General features: G+C 40.1%; 1 protein-coding gene across 1 annotated transcript in view; it reads right to left on the minus strand.

The window, feature by feature from the left end:
* PARL (presenilin associated rhomboid like) overlaps positions 1-21,199 on the minus strand; it is a 61,936-nt gene extending 40,737 nt beyond the window's left edge. The window contains exons 1-4 of the mRNA XM_007195338.3: positions 21,033-21,199; positions 12,592-12,787; positions 11,983-12,123; positions 9,612-9,660 (exon numbers count right to left, since the gene is read on the minus strand). Coding sequence (XP_007195400.2) covers positions 9,612-9,660; positions 11,983-12,123; positions 12,592-12,787; positions 21,033-21,157 — 511 coding nt within the window. The 5' untranslated portion in view covers positions 21,158-21,199. The remainder of the gene's footprint in view (positions 1-9,611; positions 9,661-11,982; positions 12,124-12,591; positions 12,788-21,032) is intronic.
* Between the last annotated feature and the right edge of the window lie 1,483 nt (positions 21,200-22,682).

Consider the following 22,682-nt stretch of genomic DNA (forward strand, 5'->3'; position numbering starts at 1 on the left):
AAAGACCTAAATGTAAAGCCAGACACTATAAAACTCTTAGAGGCAGAACACTCTATGACATAAATCACAGCAAGATCCTTTTTGACCCACCTCCTAGAGAAATGGAAATAAAAACAAAAATAAACAAATGGGACCTAATGAAACTTAAAAGCTTTTGCACAGCAAAGGAAACCATAAACAAGACCAAAAGACAACCCTCAGAATGAGAGAAAATATTTGCAAATGAAGCAACTGACAAAGGATTAATCTCTGGGCTTCCCTGGTGGCACAGTGGTTGAGAGTCTGCCTGCCAATGCAGGGGACACGGGTTCGAGCCCTGGTCTGGGAAGATCTCACATGCCGCGGAGCGGCTGGGCCCATGAGCCACAGCTACTGAGCCTGCGTGTCTGGAGCCTGTGCTCCGCAACAAGAGAAGCTGCAACAGTGAGAGGCCCGCGCACCGCAATGAGGAGTGGCCCCCACTCGCCGCAACTGGAGAGAGCCCTCGCACAGAAACAAAGACCTAATGCAGCCAAGAATGAAATAAATAAATTTAGGAAAAAAAAAAAAGGATTAATCTCCAAAATTTACAAGCAGCTCATGCAGCTCAATATCAAAAAAACAAACAAGTCCATCCAAAAATGGGCAGAAGACCTAAATAGACATTTCTCCGAAGAAGATATACAGATTGCCAACAAACACATGAAAGGATGCTCATCACTAATCATTAGAGAAATGCAAATCAAAACTACAATGAGACATCATCTCACACTGGTCAGAATGGCCATCATCAAAAAATCTACAAACAATAAATGCTGGAGAGGGTATGGAGAAAAGGGAACCCTCTTGCACTGTTGGTGGGAATGTAAACTGATACAGCCACTATAGAGAACAGCATGGAGGTTCCTTAAAAAACTAAAAATAAAACTACCATACGACCCAGCAATCCCACTACTGGACATATACCCTGAGAAAACCATAGTTCAAAAAGAGTCATGTACGAAAATGTTCATTGCAGCTCTATTTACAATAGCCAGGACATGGAAGCAACCTAAGTGTCCATCAACAGATGAATGGATAAAGAAGATGTGGCACATATATACAATGGAATATTACTCAGCCATAAAAAGAAACAAAATTGAGGTATTTGTAGTGAGGTGGATGGACCCAGAGTCTGTCATACAGAGTGAAGTAAGTCAGAAAGAGAAAAACAAATACAGTATGCTAACACATATATATGGAATCTAAGGGAAAAAGAAAAAAAGGTCATGAAGAACCTAGCGGCAAGATGGGAATACACAGACCTACTAGAGAATGGACTTGAGGACACGGGGAGGGGGAAGGGTTAGCTGGGACAGGGTGGGAGAGTGGCATGGACATATATCCACTACCAAACGTAAAATAGCTAGCTAGTGGCAAGCAGCCGCATAGCACAGGGAGATCAGCTTGGTGCTTTGTGACCAGCTAGAAGGGTGGGATAGGGAGGGTGGGAGGGAGGGAGATGCAAGAGGGAAGAGATATGGGAACATATGTATATGTATAACTGATTCACTTTGTTATAAAGCGGAAACTAACACACCATTGTAAAGCAATTATATTCCAATAAAGATATTAAAATAAATAGACAAATAAAAAATAAAAAATAAAAAAATAAAACTACAATGAGGTACCACCTCACACTGGTCAGAATGGCCATCATTATAAAGTCTACAAATAACAAATGCTGGAGTGGGTGTGGAGAAAAGGCAACTCTCTTATACTGTTCGTGGGAATGTAAGATTCTGCAGCCACTGTGGAAAACAGTATGGAGGTTCCTCAGAAAACTAAAAACAGAATTACCATATGATCCAGTAATCCCACTCCTGGGCACATATCCAGACAAAACTGTAACTCAAAAAGATACATGCACCCCCTATGTTCATAGCAGCACTATTCACAATAGCCAAGACATGGAAACAACCTGAATGTCCATCGATGGATGAATGGATAAAGAAGACGTGGCACATATATACAATGGAATACTACTCAGCCATAGAAAAGAATGAAATAATGCCATTTGCAGCAACATGGATGCAACTACAGATTATCATACTAAATGAAGTCAAGTCAGAAAGAGAAAGACAAATATATGATATCACTTATACGTGGAATCTAGAATATGACACAAATGAACCTATCTATGAAACAGAAACAGACAGACATAGAGAACAGACCTGTGGTTGCCAAGGGGGAGGAAGCTGGGGGAGGGATGGAATGGGAGGTTGGGGTTAGCAGATGTGAGCTTTTATATATAGAACGGATAAACAACAAGGTCCTATTGTATAGCACAAAAAACTATATTCAATATTCTATGATAAACCATAATGGAGAAGAATATTTTAAAAAATGAATGTATATATATAACTGAATCACTTTGCTGTATAGCAGAAATTAACATAACATTGTAAATCAACTATGCTTCAATTTTTTAAAAAAATTGAAAAAAGAATGCAATATTATTCAGCCTTAAAAAAGAATGAAATTCTGCTATGTGCTAAAATGTGGATGAACGTGGAAAACAGTATGCTAAACAAAAGAAGCCAGACACAAAAACATATTTTATAATTCCACTTACATGAAGTGTAGGCAAACTCACAGAAACAGAAAGTAGAATGGTGGTTACCAAAGGCTAAGGGGTAGGGGAAATGGGAAGTTGTTGTTTAATGGGTACAGAGTTTGTTTGGAATGCTGAAAAGTTCTAGAAATGGACAGTGATGACGGTTGCACAACACTGTGAATGTACTTAATGCCACTGAATTGCACACTTTATGGTATGGCTAAAATGATAGATTTTATGTTATGTATATTTTACCACAATAAAAAAATACCAAAAAAATTGTAGTTGATGATATATTAGAAAAAGACAAGCAATAAATAACAAATGGAATCCTCATACACTGCCTAAGGGAATATAAAATGGTGCAGCCACTTTAGAAATCAATTTGGCATTCTTCAGAAGGAAAACAGGGAAAAGTGGATATTCACACTCAAAAGAATAAACTTGGACTCTTACCTTACACCTTACACAAAAATTAACTAAAAATTGATTAGAGGCCTAAAGGTAAGACCAAAAACTTTAAAACTCCTAGAAGAAAACAGGGGAAAAGCCTCATAACATTGGATTTGGCAATGATTTCTTGGCTATGACACCAAAAGAGCAAAAGTAGACAAATGGGACATCAAACCTAAAAGCTTTTGTGCAAAGGACACAATCAACAGAGTGAAAGGCAACCTACAGAATAAGAGAACATATTTGTAAGTCATCTATCTGATAAAGGGTTAATATCTAGAACATATAAAGAATTCCTACAACTCAACAACAAAATTCAACCTGATTAAAGCGAGCAAAGAACTTGAACATTTATCCAAAGATGATATTCAAATGGCCAACCAGCATATGAAAAGATGAGCAACACAGCTAATTAGAGAAATGCAAATCAAAATCACAATGTGTCACCTCACACCCATTAGGATGGCACCTTTTTTTAAAAAACCATAAACAGAAAATATCAAGTGCTGGCAGGGATGCAAAGAAATCAGAACCGTTGTAGGATTGTAAAATGGTGCAAACACTATGGAAAACAGTATGGAGCTTCCTCAAATAATTAAAAATAGAACTACCATATAGTTCAGCAATCCTACTTCTGGGTATATATCCAAAAGAATTGAAAGCAGGGACACAAAGAGATTTGCACGCCCATGATCCTAGCAGCACTACTAACAATAGCCAAGAGGTGGAAGCAACCCAAATGGCCATCGAAGAGTGAAAGGATAAACAAAATGTGGTGTATACACACAAAGGAATTAATTATTCAGCCTTAAAAAAGGACGGAAATCTTGTCACATGTTACAATATGGATGACCCTTGAGGACATTATGTTAAGTGAAATAAGCCAGTCAAAAAAGACAAGTACTGTATGATTCCACTTATGAGGTATCTAAAGTAGTGAAATTTATAGAAACAAAAAGTGGCATGATAGTTACCAGGAGCTGGGGAAGGGGAAAAAAGGGAAATTGTTGTATAATGGGTATAGAGTTTCAGTTTTACAAGACGAAAAGAGTTCTGGAGGTGTTTCATAACAATGTGAATATACTTAACTCTACTAAACTATACAGTTAAAAATGGTTTAAATGGTGCATTTTATGTGTTTTCTACCACAGTTTTTAAAAAGTTAAACAGAGTACCATATGACCCAACAATTCCACTTCTAGGTATATTAGCAAGAGAAATGAAAACATATGTCCACACAAAACATATATATGAAAATTCATAGCAGCATTATCATAATATTAAGCCAAAAAGTAGAAACAAATGTCCACCAACAGATGAATGAATAAAATGTGATGTATCCGTATGATGGAATATTATCTAGCCATAAAAAGAAATATATATTGACACGTGCCACTATGGATGAACTCTGAAAACATTACACTAAGTGAAAGAAGCAGCCACAAAAGGCCTCATATTTCTGTGATTCCATTTTTATGAAGTGTCCAGAACAGGCAAATCCACAGAGAAAGAAAGTGGGTGTCTAGGGCTGAGGGGAGGAGGGGAATAGGGAGTGACTGCTAATGGCTATGGGGTTTCTTTCTGGGTAATGAAAATGTTCTGGGAGTAGGTGATGGTGATAGTAGCACAACCTTTTAAATATAATAAAAACCACTGAATTGTATAGTTAACCCTTGAACAACATGAGTTTGAACTGCACAGGTCCACCTTACGAAGATTTTTTTTTTTAAAGTAAGTACTATGGTACTACATGAGCCATGGTTGGTTGAATCCACGGATGCATAACAGTGGACAGAGTGCTGACTATAAAGTTATACACAGATATTCAACTGTGTGGAGGGTCAGCACCCCTAACCTCTGCATTGTTCAAGGGTCAACTGTGCTTTTAAATGATGAATTTTAGGACAGGTGAATTATACCTTGATTTAAAAAAAAAAAAAAAGATACACTGATTTGGGAAGCACTACTGGGGGTTCAGTAACTTCAGTCTATTTTCCTCCTCCAAGGAAGGGGGTACAACCTCTTTCTCTCTTTTCCTAAAAAAGAAAAAAAAAAGACTATCCCAGTTGGAGTCTAATAGCTAAGTACAGCATTCCTTCTGTTTCTGAGGTGGGCCAGCTCACCCCTCCACAGCTCTTCTATCTGAATGAACCTGGCCAGTGCAGACAATGACAAGCACACACACCCACAGCAGCCAAACAACTGAGTCCAAGCAGTCCTCAGGGTCCCTGGGAGCCAGGACTACAAGCACTGGGATCATTCCGTCGGCCTCACACAGTGGCTGTAATTTCTCCTCCTGGGGAGTATCCACAAAACAAGTTAAGGACTGATTCCACAGCTTCCTGAAATCGAGAGGAAATCCAAAGAGACTATCCATCTTCCATCCTCCTATGAAAGCAAGACTAAAGACAACCTAAATATTCATGAATAGAAGACTTGTTACAATAGTATTCATTTGCATGGACTACTGCAATGCCATTAAAAAGAATGATCCTGGGGTGCTGGTAATTTCCATTTCTTGATCTGCGTGCTAGTTATGTGGATGTGCTCAGTTTGTGAAAATTAGTTGTACATCTGACATGTGCATGTTCTTCTATGTATATTATACTTCAATAAAATATTTTTAAAAGCATACAATAGACCTACTTGTGTCGATATGGAATGTCCTTTAAAATACTAAGTGAAAAAAATAAAGGAGTAGAGGAGTAGAGAAGGTGTAGAGGAGTATGCATCACATGCTACCGTTTGTGTTTAAACCATAGTTAGATACAGACATAAATGTCTATATATAAACAGGTGCTTTGGAAGAATACACAAGCAGCTAAAAACGCAATGGTTATGGGGGTGGAACTGGACGTCTACAGTGAGAGAGATTTATTTTTTTATCTTATATATTCTCTATTTTAATGTTACCATGCACATTTATTCATTTTACAATGACAAACTATAAACCGAGTAGCCGAAAACGTCCCTCTTTCTTCACTGAATGCCAGCCTGCTGCCTTGGGACAATTTGCTGCAATTTGGTCTATGAATCAGCACTCAGATACCTCAGATGGGGGAAGGCAGTGTGGTTTATCAGAAAGGTAATTAGTGGTGGTTTGCTATAGCAGAAAGTGAATGGATGTAATAAAACGCGTATTATTTGAACTAAGGAGTTTGTTTCCCATCTCCAGCCTTTCTAGCTGTGTGCTCTCAGACAAGTTATTTAACCTCTCTGAGCCTCACTTACCCCATATGAACAATGAGGATACCAGTAACAGGGCTCTTAAGGTCTTCCCTGGTGGCACAGTGGTTAAGAATCCACCTGCCAATGCAGGGGACACGGCCCTGGTCCGGGAAGATCCCACATGCCGCAGAGCAGCTAAGTCCATGCACCACAACTACTGAACCTGCGCTCTAGAGCCCGCGAGCCACAACTACTCAGCCCGCGTGCTGCAACTACTGAAGCCCACATGCCTAGAGCCCATGCTCCACAGCAAAGAGAAGCCACTGCAACGAGAAGCCTATGCACCACAACAAAGAGTGGCCCCCGCTCGCCACAACTAGAGAAAGCCCACGTGCAGCAACAAAGACCCAACGCAGCCAAAAATAAATAAATAAATAAATTTATTTTTTAAAAAGATTAATAATAAGGATTAACAATAATATGTGTGTCTGTAAAGTACCTAACATAGTACTTGAAGCCTAGCTGGCACTCAAGCATTAGTTTGGTTATCCTTTCCCCAGAAATAACTAAAACTATGACGAGTGCCTCATAGGCATCTCTAAAAGCTAGAAATGTAGGGGAAATACTCTCCTTGGGGGTTGCCTGGGACCTCTACTACAGGCTTAAAAGCCTTGCAGAGCAAGGCAATACAGGAGACTAGCTGAAATATACAAGTACCAGGGACAAGCCTAATTTCGATGAATGCTACTTGATGCTCCCCCTTCATCCTACAAACACCAAGTGAACTTATAACAACCTTTTCAGAGCAATGTGAAGTTTGGGGAGATATGTCTGTGTAACAATTAAGACAAAAAAAAAAATCCCTAAACCAGATAAGAAAAAAAAAAAGATTAAGGGATTAAGACCAGTTCTCTGGTAGATCTTGACAAAGTGATTTCCAGGGACAGACTGAGCTAGAAGAGTCAAAAACTAGGGACTCCAAAACTGCTATCAGCTCTAAGGAAGGAAGGTTTTTCACCTCACCACTGGATTCCACCTTAAAGATAAAGTAAATTACAGGTATCTCTTATGATTTGAACTGTTCTTATCCAAACCTAGGACTCAAAAGAGATATGGATAAATTTGAGATATCCCTTGTTACACCTCAAGCTCAGGAAACAAGTGCATTTGGATAAAACATTTTGCTGTCTGAACTTGCTATAACCAAAATCTTGCCATCCAAATCCATGAGCACATTAGGTTCAGACAGCAAGGAATTCTTACATGAAATGTTTGCTGTAAAACTGCGAAATCTTTAACCTGCTATAGCTTTCAAGCTGCCAGTGTCTAGGTGTGAATACTACAGAGCAAAGAAGCACACTAGTCTCACAGAGCTTTGAAACTTTCTAGGTCAGTGGCCTAAGGACTCGTCAAGTTCTTTCAAAATACAAAAAGAAAAACACTCAGAGGACAGCTACAATCCAAGGAAAATATGGCACAGAATGAATCTGTCACCCCATCCTCAATAAAAGCCAGGAGCTGAGCCAACCTCACTCAGAATCAGCCTAAAGGAAGCAATCGAGGGGCTAAGCAAGGTCAGTGGAATGAACTGGCACCTCTGAAAAGAGACAAGATATAACTAAAGCACAAGTTTATTAACCACTGAAATTTTAGTATATAGCTAACTGATTATAAAGCACCACCAACAAGTGTTGTGAGGCTAGATTCACTGCTACCAGAATAATTATTTCCTGAAGGAGGAGTCTGAGATGACACTGAACAGATCAAAGAGCATTTCCTCAGCCTTTAAAAGTCACTTAGCTAACCTGACAATAAGTATTTAAGGTCTTTAGCATGACCATTCACATTTATGTGGTTCGAAGTACTTCATACTCAAGCTGCTAGTTACACTGCAACGTCATCTAAGGGAAAGAATTCTGATTTTTAATTATCTCCAAATACCAACTTCTTTGAATAAACCATTTCCTGGCATGAAAAAGGTTTTAAATTCTGGTCCCAGGTTTCCTCAAATGTTAAATGACAAAATCTTCACAATCTTCAAAGAACACTAGGTATCAACTAATTGTGAGATACTTGGAAAATATCAAAAGAAATCAAAACTTTGCTACCCTAAGGAAAGGCATTAATTTTCAGAAAACAAGCAAACAAACCAAAAATCCCAATTAATTCCAATGGAAACATGTGTTATTACAGAGCTATTTTTGAAGTTATCATATTTATTAAGACCTCACTGACTAATCAATTATACAGTATGGCAATATACTTCGAAAAATCTCAATCTTTTGATTCAATATCTCATCGACATTCATTCACTCAATAGATTTTAATTGAATGCCTTTACTGTGTGCCAGGTATGTGCTAGGAGCTGTAGCAAAATGAAAAATCTCATCATTGTCCTCAAAGATGATACATGTACAATTATATAAGGCAGGTTGTGTTATAAGTGATTAAAAAGTGCAATGAGTTCAGAAAAAAAGCACTTCCTGCAGGAAGCAATGTCTAAACCATAAGCTTGAAGACAGGATCAGGTTCCACCAAGGAGACAGAAAAATTAAACCTTCCAGACATAGTCTGAATGAAGAAACATAAGCACCTTTTCTCCACTTAAGTAGGTATAGAAAATTAAGAGTACCATTAAGTTTAACCATGTTTAAGGAAAAGCAGTATTTTGCTATTTCTCTAGGAAGATTTTTTTCCCTATCTACACAATTGTTAAAGAATTTACAAATCCATTTCCCCAAATTTCTCAAAATAACTAAGTCCATAATATATTGCACAAGTGTTACCTTGAAGAGCCGGATCTGTCTCCCATAAAAATTTACAAAAAACAAATTATCATGGTGATATACATGTTATGTTACACTTAAAGAGGATTTTATAAACAGCATGGTGTAGAAAAGAGAAAACCGGCTTTAGGATGAGACAGACCTGGGTTTTGAAACTCAGCTCTTACTTACTAGCAGTGTGACCTTCGAAAAGTTCCTTCTCTGAAAGCCAGTTTCCTTATCTGTAAAAAGGGAGATAACTACCCTGTAAGCAACCCTGTGAGGCACAGAGAGAATATGTATAAAGCATGCTGCATAAAGAAGGTACTTAATCAATGTCCCCTTTAGTTACTTTAATGGGAAAGTAATAATTACTCATAACCTATGTCACAAGCTAGGATTTTACAACAAAGATAGATCATTTGATCAATATCATACTAGATCAAAATTAGAAAATAACTGACCCAGAGCCTCATGTATACCTTTATGCCACACTACTTTCAAACCATTACATTAGCCTGAAGGTACAGAAACTCTGTCTTTTAAACCACTGATGAGCATGGTACAAAAGCCATTGACTATGACATACTGTACCTTTTGGTTTGATTTCTCTTCCCTTGAATGGCTAAAACGTGTAAGCTAACACAAACCTGTCACAGTCCGCTGGCCATCACTTAGGTTATTCCACCACTTGTTAATCTAAAACAGAAGAAAAATTGCATATCACCATATGGTAAATAATTTCAGGCTACGTAAATGAAAAGCAAGAAAGAAAATGCTTTGTGCATAAATGAAAGAGTCCTCATCTATAAAAATCTCTACTGAACAACAGACATAACAAATATGTGGTAGAGTGGAAAACACAGGTGTTTTATAGTCAGACAGCCTGCATTCTCTACACAAAGACACTGATAAGCTCTGTGACCTCAAATTACTTCTAAACTTCAGTTTCCTGATACATAAAATGGAGACAGTAACAGATATCTAGCAGTACTGCTGTGAGGAATATCAATAACATAAAGTACCTAGCACACTATCAAGTGATTGTTCACCAAGACCCAATCTAGTTTTAAAATTCTAACCAAGAATATTTTCTACTAAAATTGCCTTTTTTTTTTAAAGGTATAATACTAGATTGAGGTTTAGAAAAAGACAGAATCCTAATCTTTTAGGGACACACCCTGACATTTTTATAGATGATATATGCCTAGAATTTGCTTTATAGTTATCAGTGGCAGGGAGGGAAGGGAAAGAAGGGGAACTAGATGAAACAAAGTTGGCTATGTGTGAATAATTGTTGACATTGGATGATAGGGGTTCATTATACTATTCTCTTCACTCTTTTTACTTTACCTTTGAAATTTTCCATGATTAAAGTTTTTTAATTAAAAAAAAACTATGTTCTAACTATGAAACTGAAAAAGGCTTTGTATACTAATACAGAAAGAAACCCAAGGTAAAGAAAAAAAGTTACAGATCAACATGTATTTGATTCATGCACAACAATGATTCCATTTTTGTAATTCAGTTGACCCTTGGAACAGCAGGGGTTTGAACTGTACTGGACTTATATGCAGATTTTTTTCAAAAAATATGTACTACAATATACTACACCATTCACAGTTGGTGGAATCCACAGATGTGGGACCGCTGTTACAGAGGCCCAACTATAAAGTTACAGGCATATTTGCCACTGCGTGGAGGGTCAGCGCCCCAACCCCTGAGTTGTTCAAGGTCAAGAACAATTCAATGTGTGTGAACTCTCAGACCTTACTCACTGCGTATGTAGTAGTGGGGCACGGGTTCCCAGGACTTTCACTTCCCATGTTATATTTATGTGTTATTTCAATTTTATTCAACGTGGATTTTACATTTTATCTCTTATCATTTAACTACTTTAAACAAATCCATCTTTGGATGAAGATTATGTATATTGCATGTGTCATTTTCACCATTCCAAGGAACAATTTGGGTAGCAAAACTTTATAGTGCAGAAGCCTGTAGCTTTCAAGGGATCCAGGACTGTGGAATAGGTCAGTGTTACTATCTTCTCAAACATATTGTACTGAATAAAAACCACTGCTCATTATTGCAGGTTTTACCTGCAAATATTACATCCATTGTTCTTCTGACATAAAGCTTCTCTAGAACTGGTAGGGCTCATGCTTCTTGTGTCTATGGGGAAACAAGGAGGAATGAATCCTTCTCCCTACTTAGAGGAACCTTCAACTATCATTAGGAAAAAGAAAACCCAAGGCTGCTCTCTCACTGGCCAGGAATAAGAAGTTCCTAGGAAGGAGAAAACTGAAGAGGATATCAACACTCTCTCCAAATTGGAAGAGCAGTGTGTCATAAAAAAATACAGAGATGCCTGAAAAATAAATGGACCTGGATCCACAAATTAGCCTATGGTCTCTCCTCAATAAGTACTGCCAAATGAAATAAAATATATGCTTTATCTAAAAGGCAACATTTTAAGAAAATCAGTTAGGTGGAAGGAAGGCCATCAACTTGCATATGAAATAATGAAAAGTTCTAAAAGCTCTATATTTGTACCCTTTTCTTGCATCTTGATCCCCTGAGCACAGTTAGAAAAAACATCAACAGTGGTTATTTATCAGAGATATATAAACATCATGTCACTGAGAAGCTTTTTAAAACCCACACAGTATCTCTACCTCTCAAGCATAAAACTCCCTGTGATTCTAATATGTACTCTAAAACAGTGGCCCTTAGTAGAGCTGGAAGAGGCTCCAAAACATTAATTTTTAACAACTATCTGTGGTGATTCTTGATATGTGGGTAGAGGGACAAACTTCTTGGAACGCTGTTAAGTACAACGTTGCCAGACATACGAAACATTAATACTTACTACAATGAAATGACTCTAAAGAAGAATATTAACTGCAATGACTTCACATCTACTGATCTAATGTTGCCATTAACTAAAAACACTTCATAAATAACCAGACTTCAAAAACTGATCGACTAGAACAAAAAAAAGGCCATGTTTATCTTTACCTCCTTTCTGAAGTCTCCTTCCTTCTGTGGTCTTATGCTATCCAACCAATCAGCTTTTATACCATCAAAATAACTCTGGACCCTGGATTTCAGTGATTCATACTGCCAAATGGCAGCTGATCCAAATGCACAGCCTGTAAACTATATAAAACAAATATATTACAAAAAAATATTTTTTTAATAGATCTACACATAGTTCCAAGGATGATATTTCATTTTCATTGCTTTTTATAAACATAAGGAACATCTGGCACACTGAAACTTACTAGGTGAAAAGAACACTTAATTGTTTCCCATTTTATTAACGTTACAGTACCCTGGGGCCTGTTTACAGTCAGAACTTTCCCAATAAAATTTAAAATATCAACTCAGTATCACTTGCATTGTTATACCAAATAAGAGACCCATGAGTTTCTTCTCCAGGGCTTACATAAATGAGCCATACTCTAACAGCAATTATTAAATTCATGTTCTATTGTAATCATGACCCCAGATCCTTTTGATCCCACTCCGCTTGTCTTTAAGGAGCCCAAATAGGACAAGTAGTATTGATACTTTAACACTACACCTGCAGCAAGGGAGGTAACTCCTAGTGACGTGAGCTCTTACCCCAACAGTAAAAAACAAAGGCTTTACAAGAGTCCTTATAGGATAGGGAGAAGGATAAAAGGCTGTTTCTTCTACAGGAGGAATCAAAGCACTTCTCTTGTATGTTTCACTACTTGTTCCTGTGTCTGATCTTCGAGGTTCAACCCTCCTGGGTGCTTTTCTGAATCCACATTTTTGCTGAATAAAAAAGTTAAACCTATAGGGGAAAATAACAGATTAGAAACAGAGCTGCATGGATGCGGGTTCGATCCTTGATTGGGGAACTAAGATCCCACATGCCTCGGGGCAACTAAGCCCACGCGCCACAACTACTGAGATCACGCACCTCAATGAGAGAGCCTGCGTGCCGCAAACTACAGAGTCCTCATGCTCTGGAGCCCGTGCAACACAACTATAGAGCCCACGCGCCCTGGGGCCCGCGCACCACAACTAGAGAGAGAAAACCCTCACGCCGCAACTAGTAAGAAGCCCGAGCGCAGCAACACAGACCAAGTGTGGTAATGAAAGATCCTGCGTGCCTCAACGAAGATCCCGTGTGCTGCAACTAAGGCCCGATGCAGCCAAAAAAAAAATAAGGAAAATAAATAGGAAGGAAGGAAGGGAGGAAGAAACAGAGCTGCATCTTGCAAACATCAACCTCTACGAGCCTCCCCAACTGACGTGCATCATCACCATTTCAGTTTATTCTCCCTACGCAGCCCCAAAGCCGCCAAGACTCCTACTCCCAGGTAGGATTCAGTCAAAACAATGAACTGTGCCCTTCAGGAAAAGGAGAGACATAAACTATAGCAGCTTTACAGGGCATCTGTTTGGGCCGTTACTGTGTATCAATCAACAAAATAATTTGTATCCATCCCCCACACAGTCTGCAATCCTGTAAAAAGCTGGAGAACTACAAGTTGTGGTTTGAATTAGCACAGAAGAGCTTTATTTTTTTTTGAAGTTTGGCCAAACATTTAAATCAAATAATGATTTTCCTTTTATAAGTACTAACCATTACAAATTGGCGGATTTTCCCCACCTTGTCCCCTATTTACTTCACTATCAGTTTGGAGGACAATGAACTAGATGTTCTATAAAGGGTTTTCTTGTTTGAGTCCTTATAGCTTGACCTCCTCAAAACATCTGACACTACTGATCACACCTGTCAGTGCCTGTAAGGTTGCACTCCCTGCTCTTCAAACTTGCTTTCCTAACGGCTTCCCCCTTTCTCCTATCCCGTAAAGACAGATATGCTTAAAGGCTCTAACAGTTCCTTTACCCATTCTCCATTCAAACTGAACCCATATAAATTTGTGAAGCATTTTTTTCTTTTGTAAAATGGTAATTTCCCCCAGGTAGACCATGTAGAGGCCCCTTCCTGTTTGTTCTCATTGTACTCTAATCATACTATATCCTTCTAGACTCATACAGGTCTTCTCACCTTTGTAACCTGGGCCTTGAAACACTTTGGTTGAATAAAAGAAAAAGTTCATTTCTGTGGCCTGGATGACTTCTAAGCAGTAAATGATTCAAATATATGTCTCTAATCCCAGCCTCAATTTTCTTGTCTTGTATTTCCAACTATATATTGAATAATTCTACTTGGATATGCTCCCCATTGCTTTAAAACCAATATATTCAGAAGGGAATTCATCCCCCTCTACAAGCTCCATTTTCTGACTTCTTTATTCTTTCAGTGGGCCCACAGTTATCTTAATCACTAAGATTAAAAATCTAGAAGCAGGGGGCTTCCCTGGTGGTGCAGTGGTTGAGAATCTGCCTGCCAGTGCAGGGGACACGGGTTCGAGCCCTGGTCTGGGAAGATCCCACATGCCACGGAGCAACTGGGCCCGTGAGCCACAACTACTGAGCCTGCGCGTCTGGAGCCTGTGCTCCGCAACAAGAGAGGCCGCGATAGTGAGTGGCCCCCGCTCGCCGCAACTAGAGAAAGCCCTCGCACAGAAACGAAGACCCAACACAGCCAAAAATAAATTAATTAATTAATTTAAAAAAAAAATCTAGAAGTCATTATGGAGTTCTCTCTCCTTAATTCTTACCATCTAATTTAAAACCAAATCTGTCAAATATTTTTTTCACTCCTAATCTAGTCCCGTACCCCATGCCTGAACTACAGCAACAGCTGACTTAAGTTCAAACATTTTAACATGTTTCATGTTCTTCTTTCCTCATATCACTCTTCCACAAACATTCAACACCTCCTCAAATGCCCTCAGAGGGCCAACATTCTCTCCCTAATTCCCACACAATCCCTTAGTTCATCCCTTTTGGCCTGGAATACTCTACCATTTCCTAACAGATCTCACTGCTTCTAATACTGCCCTACTCCAATTCATCCTCCACATTTTATTAAGCACAAATATATTATCATTCCCCTGCTTTAAATCCCACAGTAAATTTTTCATCACCCCACCAAACTCAGCAATGCTACTCCTTTGTTGCGGTACTTACTTCCCTTTAACTTTTTCGTGCCCTTCAAAATTCAGTTCATTTATTTCCTCCTCCAGGAAGCCTTCCTAAACTCTCGCAGGCTGGGTGTCTCCTTTGTACTCCTAGAGTCCTAAAGCATCCTGTACGTACTCTTATACTTGTCTCATTTATTGCCTGTACCATAACTAGATGATCACTTCTGTATTCATTTTATCTCCACCACCAAGGCCAGTTCCTAATAAAGAAAGGGTCAATAATTATGTTAGAAGAAAGAAGGGGTCAAGAATGATTATTGGTTTCATTCTGAATAACTGAAAGGAAGGTGGTACTATTCACTAAGACAAGGAAAACCAGAGGCACCAAAATAGGAAACTGGAAAATGAGAGACGAATAATTCCATCTTGGGCACTGTTTAAAATGCTTGCAATCACAGCAGCTCAGTTCTAACAGGTAAAAATTGGAACTTAAATTTCCATCAACAGGGGAAAGGATAAACTGTGTTATATTCATACAATGGAATAATACAGTGGTCCCTCAGTATCCATGGGAGACTGGGTCTAGGACCCCCTGTGGATACCAAATTCAGGATGCTGAAATCCCTTATATAAAATGGCATAATACAGTGACATTCCCCATCCACAGTTGGTTGAATCCACGGATGAGGAACCTGAAGATATAGAGGGCCAACTGTACTACTCAGTGAAAAACTACTGATCACACATCACGGATGAATCTCAAAAACACTGCTGAGTAAAAGAAGTCAAACACAAAAGAGCACATAATGTGTGTGATTCCATTAATGCGTATCAAGCTGAAGAACAGGCAAAAATAATTCGTGGTGATCAAAATCAATAGTGGTGGACTTCCCTGGTGGCACAGTGGTTAAGAATCCACCTGCCAATGCAGGGGACATGGGTTCAAGCCCTGGTCCAGGAAGATCCCATATGCTGCGGAGCAACTAGGCCCGTGCGCCCCAACTACTGAGCCCATGTTCTAGAGCCCGTGAGCCACAACTACTGAGCCCTCGTCCACAACTACTGAAGCCCGTGCACCCAGAGCCCGTGCTCTGCAACAAGAGAAGCCACCACAATGAGAAGCCCGTGCACCACAACGAAGAGTAGCCCCTGCTCGCCATAACTAGAGAAAGCCCACGTGCAGCAACGAAGACCCAACGTAGCCAAAAATAAATAAATTAATTAATTTTTTAAAAAATCAATAGTGGTTGCCTAAAGTGGGACTTGACTGGAAAGGGGCAAGAGGGAACTTGATGGAATGATGGGCAGTATCTTTATTTTTAGGTGATGGTTGCACAGGTGTATACATTTGTCAGAACTAATGGGCTGTATGCTTAATACTTATATGTTTTACTACATGTAAATTATATTGCAATGAAGTATTTTTAGCATTGGTAGAACACCCAGGTGATGTCTAGTAGGCATTTGGAAACATGAAACTCAGAAAAATGGTATAGCTACTATTACTATTACTTGCCTAAAATGCTCTGTCTTCAACACTGAGTCCACGCCACAGTTCAACTTCTCAAACATCACATGGTGAGGATGGGTGATGATGATAAAGTAATTCACCTTAAAACTTCTAATAATTTAGAATTTGTACTCACAAATAAGTGCTACTTCTTTCAACAAAATCTATTTTGGAAAGCAGTGCACTTAGTCAAACAATGCCAATGTTGCTCTGAATGGCTCTGAACTTCAGAACCTGTTCCCAGTCTTATGAATATCCTTTAGCAAGTAACTGTTGAATGGCTAATTGCAAATCTATTTCTAGTTCTTGTTCTGTTGCCTGCTTTTTGTGCAGAGGCTAGGAAAGATAAATATCTTCACTTTTCCAGTCTCTCCTATGGCTAGGGATGGCCATATTACAGAGTTCTGACAAAATTAGACTTAATTGTTTAGAAACCTCTTGAAAAGGTTTTGCTTATCTGATAAAAATGGAGGTATCACTAATGTCACATCCCTCCTACTTCCTTTTGCCTTGAAAAAGGACGCAATTTTCTAGAGACGGGGCAGTCATCTTGAATGCCAAGAGAAAGGCCAAGGGCTTCAGAAACTAACCTTAACATTTTTTGAGCCACTGAGCAAAGACAATAGCCACCTACCTCCAATCATTTCATGCTAAATACTCCTCTCGTTTCTTTAAGCAACACTTAACTTACAGCCAAATGCATTCTTAACTGATAACAGCTTTAAAAGTGGCAGATGTTAATCCTTTGCAATTGGATTTGATTTTTATTAAATATTCCAAAGTAATTTAGAGCTAGGTCTAGTAAATAAATTACAAGTAACACCACTTTGGGCCAAAAACCCCAAAGATGTGACATACAGTAATAGGAATGTTTCCTTTAACTGTTTCCCTGTAAATGGTTACAAATTGTAACCCAGGGCCTCCCTGGTGGCAGCAGTGGTTAAGAATCCATCTGCCAGTGCAGGGGGACACGGGTTTGAGCCCTGGTCCGGGAAGATCCCACATGCCACGGAGCAACTAAGCCCGTGCGCCACAACTACTGAGCCCGCGAGCCACAACTAGTGAAGCCCATGTGCCTAGAGCCCGTGCTCCGCAACAAGAGAAGCCACCGCAGTGAGAAGCCCGTGCACCGCCATGAAGCAGACCCCGCTCGCCGCAACTAGAGAAAGCCTGCGCACAGCAACGAAGACCCAATGCAGCCAAAAATAAATAAATAAAATAAATAAGTTTAAAAAAAAAATTGTAACCCAATGTTGTTGGTTTCTGGTATTCTTTTTTTTTTTTTTTGGCCACGTCTCGTTGCTTACAAGATCTCAGCTCCCCAACCAGGATTGAACCTGGGTCATGGCAGTGAGAACCTGGAATCCTAACCAGTAGGCCACATTTTTTTTCTTTTTAGACCAAGAAATATGAAGGATGAGATTTCTTTATATCTCCAACAGCTTAATACTCCAGGATATGTACTCAATCAGTTCTTCTACAGCTCATCAACTCATTTACAATTCTGAAGCACAATGCTTGAAAAGGAATACAAATACACCAGGTTGGGAATCTGGATTTGACACAAAGCCAGACCTTTTGCCTAGAATAATATTTACCTTGAGAATCTCAACAGAAGTGTGGAACTGAGGACACTAAGAACAAATTGGCCCCAGATGCAGTTCAGATGCAAAATACATGTTAGGAGTACATATACTGGGAATTAGAGTTAGACATACAGAACTTGTTGGATAGAATTAAGTACTATGACTTGGCTCACTGAACACCTATTCCTTTTACCTATGGTACATTCACATGCTGCAGGGACTGGAAAGCTAAAAACTATTTCCCAGGTATCCTTTTGGTTAGGATTCGAGATGTGATCAGGGCCTGCTAATCAGATACATCAGCACAACACATGAAATCAGAACTGAGTTAAGTGAGAAGGCAGCACATGAGGCATCAATTCTGCTAGTGAAAATAATGGTGGAGACAGCATAGTTCTTACTTTGGTTAGCAGATCCTGATCTGGTAGCAGCTTCCCCAGCTGTCTCATTTATTATTGCTTAAAAGAGTTGTTTAAAAAAAAAAAGAATATCTGACAGTGATATTCCGTCAGATATATATTCTATATATCTGTTGCCTTAGTGGTGAGTGAGATAACACAGTCTAGTGAATTGTTTTCAACAGTGTGAGGATAAAGACAATGCCACTTAGATATCGTGCAAGTCAGCACTAATGTCTATGTCACTATAGATTTGTGTGAATAGACTGAGTAGAAATGGCCTAATGTGCAAATGGAGACAAGACGTGTCCAAGCACACACACAATAGACTCATCCCACTTAAAAGAAAATAGTTGTATTTAGGGGAAGGGGCATAAACTCTTGCATGCCACAATTATTTTCTTAAAACTCATCTTGAGTTAATACATGGTGAATTAAACAGGGAAAATAATTGAATATACCTGATTTACTAATTTGTCAGGTATTTAACCTAAATATATCTTAAGATTGTTATCCCAATCTAAAAGATTTAAGCTCTGTGTAAGTGCTACAATCAACTATTTTCTTCTCTTAGCTAGTTCTATACAACTGACAAATTATGCAGGCTTCTTTCAGGCCTAAACTATTTTTCAACAGTGCTGCCAACAGTTTGATCATGGTAAAGTTTCTGAAAACCCTAAGTGAAATATTCTCCTTTTTCTGTAAAGAGCCAGACAGTAAACATTTTAGTCTTCGTGAAGAACAACTTAAATCTCTGCGGCATATTGTTTCGTTTTGCGACCCTTTAAAAACATAGAAACCATTCTTGGCTGGTGGGCTGCCTTGGGCTTGCTACTGTTTGCAGAAATTTTGAGGAATATCACCACCTGCGGTTCTTGTAAGAAGGAAAAAAATGCAAATTCTCAGCCACACTTCAGGCCCATTACATCAAAATCACAAGGACTGAGCCCAGACCTCTGCTTTTTAACTGTATCCATGACTTCATTCCTCCACATACTAATTTTAGAACCACTAGAAGTGAAAGCAGACCTAATGAAGTTATATACAAGGAAACTCATGCTGCTTTCTAGAGGCAAGTAGACATATATTCTACTATATTTCAGGCTTACCTACAATCTCTTGTAATGCACATTTTTCAGTGTCACCACAAAAAATGTCAATTTCAAACTTTGCATATAAATGAAAAACTCTAAAAAACTGTGATGCTAATCTTCAACAGCACATGATTTTTTTTCAAATGGCCTCATTAACCAAGTTGTTAGTTCTTTTTCTTTCCCTTCCTAACACATATCTTGAATATTTAACACCTGTTGCTTCCTAATAACTATTCACTTTTCCTCTCCCTCAAACCATGCAATTTCGACTGGGATTTGGAGTAAAGTGGAAATGGAATCAGGACCACTGAAATCAACCACCACCTCCACCTGACCTCATTCTCCATCTCCTCAGGAGTTTAAGATTAGTGCCTGAGGCCCCATGTTCCAGTGTATCATGAAGTTAAGGTACAATATAAGCCAGTTTTCCACAAATCTCTGATCCTACACACATGCAGTGCTTGTTTAGAACTGCAGGTTCTTTACTCCCCGCTACCCCCTCCCCCCCCAGCACCGGGCAAGATGACAGGAAGGACTGGGCTAGGGCCTGGGAAATACAGTCTACAAACACTCCAGGTGATTTTAAAATTAAGGATGGCTCCACCATATTGAAGCCTCAATTATTTACCACTGGCTAATCCCCATACTGGTAAACACTTAATGTTCCTTGCTACTATCAGGTGGATTCCAGGCACACATCTAACCAAGTCAGAAACTGGCAGAGCTGAAATTCTGTTAAAGAACAGGAAGAAATTTCGGAGCCAAATGCACATCAGAATCTTAGTTCAGGGATTTCTCTCTTCTCTCAAATTTAGAATTGAATTACTCTAATGCAAAAGCAGCAAATACTGATAGACCGTACTCTTCACACAACTTCTACTCGGGAAAAATTGACTTTTCTTTCCAAGTCATCTAGAAACCAAATACTCCACTTCCCAATTTCTTTAACAGAAAAGCCTCTCCTACAACTCTGCAAGAGGCAAAGTGATGCCCTCCTCTGACTCCGTCTTCCCTTATAGAGTTCTCTAAACGATAAAGAAGGTAATTTGTAGTAAAACAAAGGCTTTATAAAGACTGACAGAATAAAATCTCAGCCCTGCCATTCTACCAGCTGTGTTAATTCTTTACTTGCTCGCGTGGTGATTACGAGGCGTGGTGCGCAATCAGCCCTCACAGACTACTTCTCCTTCCGGACACGTCCCTCCGGATAGGAAAGGGGCCACCGCGGACTCACGGAGAGCTGGGCCAGGGCTGGTCACTGTGCACCCGGGCGAGAAGCAAAGACTGGACGGAGGCGAGGGGTAAAGGGGAAGGGAGAGAGGAGGGGCTGGTGAGGAGAGAGGGTGAGCCGGGGGCAGCATAAGAGACCCGCACGGCCTCCGCCCCTGAGGATGCGCTGCCGGAGCCGAGAGCACGAGAGGCGAGAAGCCCCGAGAGGCCACCATTACCTGCGCCCGAGCAGCCGCGGCTGGACCAGGGCCGCAGTGAGCTCCTCGCAACTGCGGCCGCCCGCCGGCGGAGCCCACGCCTGACCACAACCCCAGCCTCTCTGCGCCAAGCCTCGCCACGCCATCTTCCCAACCTCTGCCCCACCATGGCCCGACTTACCAACCCCTGCCCGGAACCACTTCCGGGGCGAAAGGAAGAACCATAGAGTGCCGAGGGGCAGCCTAGCGCGCCCCCGTGCGGCCGATTCCCAGGCCGGACCAACCGGAGGGAGAGGGACCTGCCGGCCGGCAGCAGTCCGGCCGGCAGCAGTTCTCCCAGCAGCGCCCAGCCTGGACCTGGGATGGGCGTGCGAAAGCGGCCAGGCCTCCATCCTACTGACCCAAAGGAAAAAGAGGGGGGGAAACGAATTTACTGAATGATGCCATGTACCTTTACCTAAGTTAGTGTTTAATCCTCGCAAAACGCTTAAGATAGATAGATGTTATTACTGCTTTTTTTTTTTTACCGTGGTTCTGAGGCCCAGAGAGAAGTGAGTGGAGGAACCAATATTGCAACCCAGGTTTTCTTAAATTACTACTCTTTTTTCTCCCCACCATTTCACGTTATGATACACTGAAGAGGATGTGCCTTTAACAAAAAGTCCAAGCGTGACGTGAAAATCTAGATTCTAGATAAAATTCAAACTTCATGATCAGCCCTTGCCTACCCGTCAGCTTTATTTCCTGCCACTCCATCCCCCCCTCTGACCCTAGCTGCAGTCATACTGAAACATACGCAGTTTCTGAAAGGCACTACTTTTCCAGTCCCTACTTCTCCCGAGTTCATATACCATCCTCACTGCCTGAAACACCTTTTCCCTTCTCTGCCTGCTAACCAATTTGTCCTCCAGACCAACTTGAATCGTCACCTCCTCTAGGAAGCTGTAGGAAAAAGTTTTCCTCCAACCTCTTAGGGTCCCTGGCCAGGTCTGAAAGGTAGTGACAAAGACATTAACAGGAGAAAAGCACACAAAGTTTATTGATTTTTTTACATGTACATGGGAGTCTTTGCAAGAGAATGAAGACCAGAAGAAGTGACCAGAGCAGGAAGTTTTTATACCTTTTCTACAAAGAAACAATTTGTGAAGAATTGACAAGACAATGGGGCTTGGACTAGGAGTAGTCCAACTAGGGCTAGGTAGTCCTTATCTTCCTTAAGTAGGAAGATGAGAGTTAGGTTAACAAAGCTTGTTTGCAGATTACACCAGTGTCTCTTGTTGAACAATAATAATATTAATAATTAGTATTCATAATAATCAATATCGCAGCTGCAAAGAGCAAAGACCCTTTATTTAGGGTCTCAAGAACTGCAATTCAAAGACACAGATTAGGGTAAAACCAAAAGAGTGTTCCGGGGAAGAGAAGGAATCAGGGGCTTATAAAGGCAAAAGCCACAAGGTTGTTCAAGAATTAGAGGGTTCCCTGGTGGCCTAGCGTTTAGGATTCTGGGCTTTTACTGCCGTGGCCCGGGTTCAATCCCTGGTCAGGGAACTGAGATCCCACAAGCCACACGGCCAAAAAAAAGAATTATGATGGACTCTCAGGCAATCCCTTAGGGCAATTTTCCTTAAGGGATAGGCTCTCACCAGTTATTCTAGGGTAAGGGTCAAA

Source organism: Balaenoptera acutorostrata, chromosome 4 (assembly GCF_949987535.1).
Source record: "Balaenoptera acutorostrata chromosome 4, mBalAcu1.1, whole genome shotgun sequence".
Classification (NCBI taxonomy): domain Eukaryota; kingdom Metazoa; phylum Chordata; class Mammalia; order Artiodactyla; family Balaenopteridae; genus Balaenoptera; species Balaenoptera acutorostrata.